The sequence below is a fragment of the Sminthopsis crassicaudata genome, chromosome 3 (assembly GCF_048593235.1).
Source record: "Sminthopsis crassicaudata isolate SCR6 chromosome 3, ASM4859323v1, whole genome shotgun sequence".
In the NCBI taxonomy this organism is placed as follows: domain Eukaryota; kingdom Metazoa; phylum Chordata; class Mammalia; order Dasyuromorphia; family Dasyuridae; genus Sminthopsis; species Sminthopsis crassicaudata.
The window spans coordinates 365498725-365509762 of NC_133619.1; the positions used below are offsets into that span (position 1 = coordinate 365498725).

At 43.4% G+C, this 11038-nt stretch overlaps 1 protein-coding gene across 2 annotated transcripts; it reads left to right on the forward strand.

The window, feature by feature from the left end:
- Window positions 1–882: 882 nt before the first annotated feature.
- Window positions 883–6034, forward strand: C1QL2 (complement C1q like 2). Of its 2 annotated transcripts, none has more exons than XM_074301842.1 (2): window positions 883–2146; window positions 2844–6034. In XM_074301842.1, the coding sequence occupies exons 1-2, from the start codon at window positions 1451–1453 to the stop codon at window positions 3045–3047; spliced, it is 900 nt and encodes a 299-aa protein (XP_074157943.1). In that variant the 5' UTR covers window positions 883–1450; the 3' UTR covers window positions 3048–6034. The 2 variants fall into 2 exon arrangements, with proteins under 2 accessions (XP_074157943.1, XP_074157944.1); XM_074301843.1 differs by having other exon boundaries at window positions 2868–6034.
- Window positions 6035–11038: the final 5004 nt, after the last annotated feature.

Genomic DNA, 11038 nt, shown 5'->3' on the forward strand with positions numbered 1-11038 from the left:
GAACTGTGAAGATGAGAATCACTGGAGTATGTATAAACATAGTGAATTAGATCCAAGTAGTTATTGACATTGCCACTACTAATAATTCATTTGGTAAAACAATTGTTCATTGATATTTGATTCTTCGTAATCCCATTTGGGTTTTTTTTGGCAAAGATACCAGAATTCACCACTTCCTTCTCTAACCTATTTTGCAGACAAGGAAACTGAGGCCAATAGAGTGAAGTGACCTGCTGAGGATCGCACAGCTAGGAAGTGTTTGAAGCCAGATTTTTGAACTCAGGAGGATCGGTTTTCCTGACTCAACATCCTACACTGTAGCCACTGCACCACCTAGGTGTATTGACATAACAATAATAAATGTTTTCTATATTAGTGGCAGTGCAAGTACTATCTGAACCTCTAAGTGAAAATGACTTGCTCAGGGTCACAACCTGGTCATTAGCTGAGTCAAAATTTGAATCCAGATCTCAGAACTGCCAATCTATCCCTTTATGATCTATTTGTCTCTCTGTGTATATGTATGTGTATGGGTGAACATGAAGGAGCAGTATTCTTCTGTGCATTATTTGATATGTGTATGCATTAAAGGATTATACTCACTTGTGGCATCTCCACACTGCTGGGCAAAGTTGCCGGAGTCAGAAACAGAGCTCCTTTCCCTATGAATAAGGATGGATGATGCTATTCTTGATGATGGTGGTGGTGATGATAAAGACACCCATTTCCCTTGTGCTGCTGTTTTTGCAACTGCCTTGGAGTTCCTGTAGCCTGCCTACCTTCAGACTCCTTACGTCAGGCTGACTGGGTCCCCCCCACCCCCACCCCCCACCCCCCGAGAGAGAGAGAGAGAGAGAGAGAGAGAGAGAGAGAGAGAGAGAGAGAGAGGAGAGGAGAGGACGAGGAGAGAGAAACACAGAGAAAGAGAGTAACCGAGAGAGCGCAACTGGAAGAGAGACGCACACTCCCACACCAGGAGCTGAAGCCAGGGACAGAGGCAGAGGCAGAAGCAGAGGCAGACAGAGGCTGAAGCAGAGCCTCGCAGCATCAGCCAGAAGCCAGTAAGAACACTTGAAATGTGAACCGCGATCACTGTGTGCTTGGGGTGCGTCTCCAGCTTGCGGCCACCGATCGCGACGTCCTCGTCATGCCCGCTGGGCTCCGAGGCTTTCTGAAGCAGCCCCAGTGTGGCCGGTCAGGTTGCTCCGGTCCCGAGCGCTCCCGCTGAACTTCAGCGGGGCGGCTCGGTGCTGGAGGGGGAGCGTGGGAATCCGCACGTCGGGGAGGCGGCCCCGACACAGCTCATCCGGCCCCTATTTGCGGGGAGCGGGGTGACCCGCGCCGCCTCACCATTACTTCTCCCGGAAAAGAGGACCTGGTCGCTGTCGCCTCTCGGCTTTGGCAGAGGCGGAGGCGCGCCTGCCTGGCCGCCGTCGGCGTACTGTTGGCCATGGCCCTGGTACTGCTTATTGCCGTGCCCCTGCTCCTGCTGCAGGCTGCACCCCCCAGTTCGGCACACTACGAGATGATGGGAACTTGCCGCATGATATGTGACCCCTACAGCGGGGGACCCGGGGGAGGGCCCGGGAGTCCAGGCGGCAAAGCGGCCCCAGGTCCCAGCACAGCTGCTCTGGAAGTCATGCAGGACCTCAGCGCCAATCCTCCTCCCCCGTTCATCCAGGGACCCAAAGGAGAACCTGGTCGGCCGGGGAAGCCGGGCCCCCGAGGCCCCCAGGGAGAGCCAGGACCCCCTGGACCGAGAGGGCCCCCGGGAGAAAAAGGAGACTCAGGAAAACCCGGGATGCCTGGGCTGCAGCTAGCGGCGGGCGGGGCCGGCGGGGGCAGCGTAGGGGCCATTGGTGGTGGCGGAGTAGGTGGCGGCGGGGACGTCGGTGAGGTGACCGGGGCACTGAGCGCCGCGTTCAGTGGTCCTAAGATAGCTTTCTACGTGGGCCTGAAGAGCCCCCACGAGGGTTACGAAGTACTCAAATTCGACGACGTGGTCACCAATCTGGGCAACCATTACGACCCAACTACAGGCAAGTTCAGCTGCCAAGTGCGAGGGATCTACTTCTTCACCTATCACATTCTCATGCGAGGCGGGGATGGCACCAGCATGTGGGCAGACCTCTGCAAGAACGGGCAGGTCAGTCTCCCTTCCTTCCCACCTCATTTCTTCTCCCTTCCCTCTTTTTCCCTTCCCGGGGTCCTTGCCCCATCCTCCCTTGCTCCCCAGATTGCGAAGCCCACCTCCGCTCAGGAATGTATTGCGCTCAGAACGCATCTCCTCCCAGGCCTTCGGCCAGTCAGGGGTCGCTTATATGGGATCGCTATCCCGAGCTCTTTGGCTTGAGTCTCCAGGAAGTTTAAGATTTGTGGGTGTCGAGACTCTGCATAACCATGATCCCCCTATATGAAACGGCTTTGCGAGCCAGGTGCCTTCTACCGCTCTGCCCCAGCTCCATGTCCTGTGATCGGGAAATTCTTTCCTCTTACGGTACCTGACCAAGTAGTCAACTAATTTTCCCGTTCCGAGATCTTCTTCTGCAGTTCCCTTTTCTTGTCTGGGACGATCTCCTCTTGTCCCCTTCCCAAGCCCGAGAGGTTCCCTCACCGTTTTTCTTCCGCCTCTAACATTCCTCCCCCAAACTCTAAACGTCCAACTAAGCAGCAGCAGAAAAGAGTTGCCAAAGTTTTGGGGGGAAAACCCCACTGAGGACCGGGGTATATGAATGTCCTTTACAGGGGGGAGAGCCGCGGGCGCCAAAGGGTAAGGGAGAGGGGCGATGGGAGAGGGCCACAGAGGCGGGGGGAGGGGCAAAGGGGCGCCTCACTCCAAGTAGCCCCCGCCGGTTCCGTCTCCCCAGGTCCGTGCCAGCGCCATCGCCCAAGACGCGGACCAGAATTACGACTACGCCAGCAACAGCGTGGTGCTGCACCTGGACTCCGGGGACGAGGTCTACGTGAAGCTGGACGGGGGCAAAGCGCACGGTGGTAACAACAATAAGTACAGCACTTTCTCTGGCTTTCTTTTATACCCCGATTAGGGAGTGGGAGAGGGGACCGAGCACTCCATCCCCTTCTCCCTCCTCGGCCGGAGCTTGGAGTGCAGCTCTTTTCTGCAGGACCCTCCTCACTTCACGGCAACTCGTCACTTTTCAGTTGGTACAGAAATCAAACCACATTCCTCCTCCACCTAGTCAGTCAGTCCCCACTCCCCTAGCCTGCCATCAGTGTATCTGTAATCTCGCTCGCTCGCTCCGCTGGGGCCCCAGACAGAGTTCTGGCTCAGGATTCGCCTATCGTCGTTGGGGGAGGGTTAGGGAAAGGGAGAGAAAGGGGACCCGGATGGGGTGTAGGATCCAAAGGTAACTACTGACATACTTACAGAAACTGTGGAAAAAAAAAAAAAAAAAAAAAAAAAGCGGACGAGACTGGACGAGTCCCGGCAAAGGGATCTTCTTTCCCCCTTCTGTCCTCGGTTCTGAAATTCTTCGGAAATGGAATCTCCTGGGACCCCTTGCCTGGGATATGGGCCTAAATCGACACTTATTTATAAGGAGCTCTGCAAAGTATCATTCTTTGTGAAATGAAATACTTGTGCGAATGTTCGTGTTTGTCCGCAAAGCCAAACAAACACCAACAGAAACTCAGCCAACAAACAAACCGCGCCTCACTCAAACTGTGAAACATTAAATTGTGTTTTTAGACAACAGCCTCCTTTGTGTTTCTGTCAGCATTACTTAGTCAGCTCCCCTTTCTTCCCCACTCTCAGACTTCATTTTTTATCCATGGATGGAAGTTGTGGCTCCAGAGCAACTCCCATCTGGCCCACAACATCCATTCCTCAATTGTTTCTCCTCTCTTTTAAGAGGAGGTAGTATGAGCTGCAGAAGAGAGGAAGGATTGGAAGGGCAGGGATAGAGGCAAGTCAACGACTGAGAATAGGGTGGGTTTCACCCTACCCTTCCTGGCTCTCTTGGGTGTTTACCTCAGCACTTGTTTTCTTCTTCTTTTTTTTAATTAAAGCTTTTTATTTTCCAAACATATGCATAGAAAAATTTCAACATTCACCCTTGCAAAACCTTGTGTTCCAAATTTTTTCCCCTCTCTTCCCTGAAACCCCTTCCCTAGCTAGCAAGTATTAAAGTTAAACATGTGCAGTTCTTCTATATATATTTCCAGTTATCATCAGCACGTGTTGTTAAGAGATTCTCCATATAGATATTGAAAGAGTTGTGGAAAGACATGGCTTCTAAGATCCCTTCCAGTTTTTAGTCTGATCCCATGAAATATAGTAGGGACCTTTGCACCATAAACTACTATTAAGTTCCTGAGGCCTGCTGGGTGTGTGAATGATAGACTCTGAAATAATCGGCTTGAGACCAGGGAAGAGTAGCCAGTTTGCATTGTTTCCAATCCTGCAGGTTGCTTTCTCACCTATCAAACCTAACTTGGCCTTGCCTTTGTCATTTTGCCTGGGACTGGTAAAAGAGAGGAAAGGGCAAAGATCACTGATTTGTGATTGATGATCAGGAAAGCAATAAGGAAAACAATTTCACTTCTGGAAAATGGGCAATATTAGAATACTTGTTGGTAGAGGGTTTGGGATTTTTGATTTTTTGGTTTTATCTATCTATCTATCTATCTATCTATCTGTCTGTCTGTCTCTCTGTCTATCTGTCTATTTTTGCAGTTACTTGGTAGAAAAAGAAAGTGTATCACATACCTGCAACTAATATATACATACAAACAGAGCCCACATACACTCATTTTTACGGTTTTGCCCAGACATATTAATCAAGGTAATTACCTGGATCCCCTAAAAACATTTTACCTCAATGATTCTGATTAAGTAAATTAGACATTTTTGTGTATGTGTTACTTTTCAAGACAATTGCTTTCATCTTCCACTTCATTTTTTGTAATGAATTTTGTAGAAACAAGTCCATATTTTGACATAGTGTATCTATTCCAGATTATAAAATGTATAAATAAGCTCAAAAATAATGTATCATTCCTGTGTTAAACAAAGGAATTTGAAGGCAACTTCCACTTCCAATATACAGAATTTTATTATTATTTTTCTTGTAACGGGTGAATTCAGTCAAGCATCATGTTATTTGGAAAACAACTTTTTTTTTTGTGTAATTTGTTCATATTTGCTTAACTGAATTCATTTAATTGTTTTCAAAAGAGTCTGATTGAATTCTCAATTTACAAAAATTGTGTACAGATTAGAGTTTTGGTGAAGATGCTTTGTACCAATCCTTATAGTCCTAGAAATAGTATTATATCACTTGAATGTTTTAGAAAGCTGGGGATGGGGTATTGGGGGAAGAGAAGGAGGGATCAGGGTTCCTTAGCCAGGGCAGCATCTGCAGATATCCCAGAATATTTGTGCTCCTGTGTAGAAAATGCAAAAATGTTAGTCTGTGGTTTGTAGATAGACAAGAATGCACACCAAATGTATGCCTATATGGAGCAACTCTAAAGTGATGGAGTTGATTTTCTTGAGTGCCTTAGGAAAATCTGTCATTATGGTCACAACCTTGTCCATATACATATATTCACACAGATGCGCACGTATATTTTCATGGCAGCTTCTGCGCCTGATGTCCCTATTTTGGCATATATTAATTCCAAGAGGATGCTAAAAGCTGTGATTCCCGTTTAAAAGACAATTATGCCCCCTGCCTAGTTTCCTGTTGACATTCCTTTTTATGCTCCTGGTTTATTTCGATAATGTTTTTATTGTCACTCACTTGAATATGAGTGATGATTGCATCCTTTTTGAGTCCTGAGCTGGAAGCCTCACTGAGAGCTAAAGAAAAGGAAACAATAAGAAGAATCACCCAAGCCAAACCCTCAAACCCAGCCCAGCTTGCTAATGAGGACATGAGAGGGAGGTGGGAATGGGTGCAGGGAAGGGAGGCCATAAACAAGTACATGTGTTATACACTTATCAATCTCCAATGCTTTGTCGATTGTATCATTCAGAAATGAGATTAAAACCAAATGTCTGAGACCCAAATGAAGTCTAATTGCTATGGATCTGCAATCCCCACTGGGTCCCTAATCCTTTTTGACTTATTCCTCCCCTTCCTCCGATGAGATGGAGCTTAGACACAAAGCCCTCGGTTTAAATTTCAAAAATTAAAATTGACATGCAGCGGTGTTCCCGGGAGCGGGGAGGAATTTCTAAGGAGGTGCCCAGGCTTGGCTTTATCCCTTGCATTAAGAAGCAATTTGTACTTCTAACAAAGACCCAGCCATTCCCCTTTGGCAAAAGGGCAATGAAGATGCCTTGCGAGGGAATCACTGTTCACAATACTTAAACAAATTTGAATCTGAGATTCTTGAATCTGTATTCCCCAGTGCAGCTGAGGCTTCTTGCAATTCTAATGTCGGAGCTGGCGGTGAGGAGCCGCCAAAGGTGTCAGCTGCTAAGAGGATGATAGATTGATGAGGCGATGGGGAGGCATAGGCCTGGGATGGCACTCTGCCCTGGCAGTGATCTCGGCATCTGCACATTATCAATGTCATGGGGAGGCCTGAACCACCCTCATCAGCCGTCTTATTTTCCACTTATCTCTCATGTACTAATTATTGGGCTGGATGACTCTATGGGAAGGAAGGAGGAGAGAAAGAAAATGCATTTTGCTACATAATGCCATGAACAATTGCCCCCCCTTTCCCTGCCCCTCTCTTCAGGAGTCCCTGATGGAAGTTTATACTTCCTGCTTGCCACCTCTTAGGGAAGGAGAGAAGTATAGGTTTTTCAAGCTTGGGCTATGGGAGTCTGAGGTGAATAGATGATGGATGGTTTGGTAGAAAAGAAAAGAAGCAAAAGTAACTATTTTTTCAATCATGATACTGGGTTAGGTGACAGGGACTGAGTAGATAAGAAACCTAAGGAGACCTTTTTTCCAGAGGAATCATTATGTTTTTCTTAAACAGAAGGTCTCCCAATCAATATTAATATCTACTATTGATATGGCTTTTTATGTTCTTCTAAAGATATTTTATATCTATTATCTCATTGGAGTCTCGCAACAGCTATATTGAGTTAAATAATGCAGGTGTGGTTATCTCCATTTTGTAGATGGAAAGTTGAGATACAGAGATCCATTGAATTTGGAGTCAGAAGACTTGGATTGAGATCACACACCTTTACTTCTTACTACCTTCACTGATCATGGAAAGCCTCCCAATCCCTTTGGACCTCAGTTTTCTCATCTGTGAAACGAGAGTGTTTTATTAGGTAATCTCTAGGGTTCTTTAACACTAGGAAACTATAATTTACACAAAGTCACATATAAGTAAGTACTAGAGCAGAAAATCAAAAACATGATCTCTGACTCTGAGTGTGATTTCTTTTTTCCCAAACCAATCCATTTCTCTATTAGTTTCTTGGCCATTCTTGAGAAGAAAGGGTAGATGAGATATAGAATAATGAACACAGCATAGAATGACCATTCTCTCCATTCTGTATATTTTCCTCAAGATATAGCTTAGTGGATAGAGTGGGCTATCGTGAAGGCTGATAGTTATGGGATAGTATGGAATAGCCATAAAAACTCCCTTTCCTGTTTGAAAGTCTGGGCATGTCATGGTGAAGATTCCTTTTGTTTATGGGTTTGACTAGCCAATTCTTTGATGATCTGAGTGTTAGAATAATAAAATTCAAATTCTGTTTCTTGCAGGTCATGTGACCTTGGATAAAAGGTTGAATTGTTCTGAATCTCATTTTTCTCATCTCTAAAATGAGGATATGTGCTTAGAGTACCTTTAGGCTCAGATGAGGCTACTTATGTGCTGGCACTCACGTACAAACACATACATATACAGGTGTTGGAAATTTTAAACCACTCTCTGCTTGTCAATATTATCATCACTCCCAAGTTCCCAAGACTGTTTTTACTGGGCATAACCCTATTCTCTTGCCTCAAAAAAGAGAATGGCTTTTTTAAAATTTTATTTTACTGAAAGGTCAAGGCTATGTCTATGTGGCATAAAACGATCTTGAAAATTTTAAACTATTTAGTTCATTTAATCCATATCTAAAAGAGGCTCTTACTTTCTTCATTCAAGTCAAATGAATATTTTTGCCTTCTATGCCAGATGCTTGGGATACAAGACCAAATACAAACTAGTAACTGCCCTCAAGGAGCTTACATTCTAGGAGGGGGAATTAACATATAGAGATGAGTAAATATTATGCATATATATATTATTTAGACACAGACATACATTATACAAACACACACATATACACAAAATAATTTGTGAGGAGGGGAACTAAGAACTAGAGGAATAAAAAAAAGCTTGTAGAAGGAAGCATTTAAGTAGAGCCATGAAAGAAATTAGAGATTCTAGGAGTATGGAAATACAATATCCCAGGCATAGGCCTGTGCAGAAGCAGGAGGCTAGAAATAGAAATGTTGGGTACAGTGAGAACCAAATGAAGCATTTTGGCTGGAACTTAGAGTATATGAAAGGGAGCAGTATAAAATCAAAAGGTCTTTAAATACCAAACAAGTTGGTATTTTTTCTAGAAGCAAAAGGGAGTTGAAGTTTCTTGGGCAAAGAAGTGACATAGTCAGACATGTACTATGGTAATATCTATTTGGACAATGTATGGAGGAGGATGGCTTAGAGAGGGAAGAATTTGGAGATGAGACGATTAATAAGAAAGTTATTTTAATAATCTCTGATGAGGTGAGAGTTTGAATTAGAGTAGAAACTTTATGAGTTGAGAGAGGGGTATGGGTGCAGGAGATATTATGAAAATAGAATTGTTAAAACTTAACTATTGATTAGATATGGGGAGGTAAGGGAAAGGAGGGAGTTGAATATAACTTCAAGATTGTGAACCCACATGACTAGAAGTTTGATGTAGTCTAGATAGAAATAGGGAAGTTAGGAAGAAGAAGGACTTTTTGGAGAAAGATAAGAAGTTTTGTTTTGAAATGTTGAGTCTGAGATAAGCATAGGACATCCTAGTGGAGATATCACAGGTATACATATCCACTAAAACTCAGGAGAAGCATGAGAGTTGGACATACAGATTTGATAGTAATCTACATTGGAACTACTAGGGCAGGTGGAAGGAGGAGAGAAAGACAGAGGAACAGAGAGAGATAGAGACATAGAAACAGAGACAGAGAGAGACAGAGAAATGGAGACATACAGAGACAGAGAAATGGAGACATACAGAAACAGATATAGTCATAGAGAGAGAAACAGAATGATGTGAAGAATGACAGAGAAAAAGACACAGAGACAGAGAAGAAGGTAAAAAAAAATAAGATGAAGAAGGAGGAGGAACAGGAAAAGGAGGAAGAGGAAGAAGATGAGGAGGAGGAGGAAAAGTCCAAAGATATTGCTCCACACATAGAGAAGAGGATATAGATGATGAATTTGCAAAGGAAGATGAGAAGAAATAGTCAGATGGGTAGGAGGAAAAATAGAAGAGAGAGCATTAAGAAAATCAGGGAGAAGAGATTATCCACCTATCCAAGAATTTTTGGGGCAGTTAAGAGTATCAAGAGAGAGCAAAAATTATGAGATGTGAGAAAAGACCATTGAATTAAGCCATTGAGAAGTCACTAGTAAACTTGGAGAAAGCAATTTCAGTTTAGTGGTGGGAACAGAAGATAAATTACAAGGGACTGAAAAATGAAAAATGGGAAGTAGAAAAGTGGAGCCTAGTAATATTGACAGCTTTTTCTAGTATTTGGCTATAAAAGTGAAGAGGTATAGATGGTGATAGTTTGTGGGGTGATTATCTTTGAATAAGAAACTACTGTAAAGAGTTAGGGGGTATAACTGAAGTGGAACATAGAAACATTTACTTTTTTTCTTTCTGAAGTAGTCAGTTCCAGGACTGATGGATCTGATTGATCAAGAGGGGATAAACATGAGAAGATGAATCTGGTAAGAATCCTACCTGGTAAGGTTTGAAACAGATGGCTACTTTGGGCAGCTGAGACAAAACATCTGTGCATTCTTCTGTGCTTTTTCTGCTGCATCAATGACTTTCTGGGTTATGAAAGTTGAGAGTAAAGCAAGTCATTTAAAGATAGAACCAATATAGACAGAAATTTTCATAGAAGTACTCTGATAAAGAGTCTCTAAGAAAGAGGTTGAATTGTCATTGAAGAGCATTTTCAATTGCTTCTCATTATCATATTCTGATCTTCAAGAAAACTTTTTCCCCCTTAAGGAGTGTAATAATGTGTTTCCACTCATGTCTCATTATAGTAAGGACGTAATCTTGGAATACTAAAGGCCTTAGCTTATCTAAAAACAGAAAGACATCATCAGTAACAAGATGGACAACAGCTGCTGTCCATGGCAACTTGTTAAATGAGAATGAGTAGTGATCTATAGTGCTAGAAATGAACATCTAAATGGCAGATAGAATATTTGGCCTAGAGTCAGGAAGATTTGAATTCAAATTTGACCTCAGACTGTTACTAGCTGGGTGACCCTCAACAAGTCACTTAGACCTGTTTGCTTCAGTTTCCTCATCTGTAAAATGAGCCAAAGAAGGAAAGGCCAAATGACTCCAGTTCTTTGTCAAGAAAACCCCAAAAAAGGTCGTAAAAAGTCAGATATAATTGAAAATGCCCAAACAAAAGACAATGACATGACATCTACATAAATAAGTGTGATACAAGCTATACTGTAATAAACACTATGAGATAGTATATATACTGTGCTTTGCAAATCTTAAAAGGTTAATTAAGTTATTTTTTTAAAAAATGATTAAACAAAAAGAAGACATCTGGCCAAATCTGAAGGAAAAATATTTCACTAGATAGAAATACGGAGAGTTTACATTCCAGACATAGGAATGACCTGTGCAAATGAATAGGCTTCAAGCTGTGGAAAGAAATGGTTGGAAAGTGAATTTGGCAGTCATATGAACAATGAGTTGGATAAGGTAGACATTGAAGGCACAGATGCCAGGTAGTAGGCTATTATAATTCTCCAAAAGAGAGAGGAGGGAAGTACAAAAATGAAAGAAGCT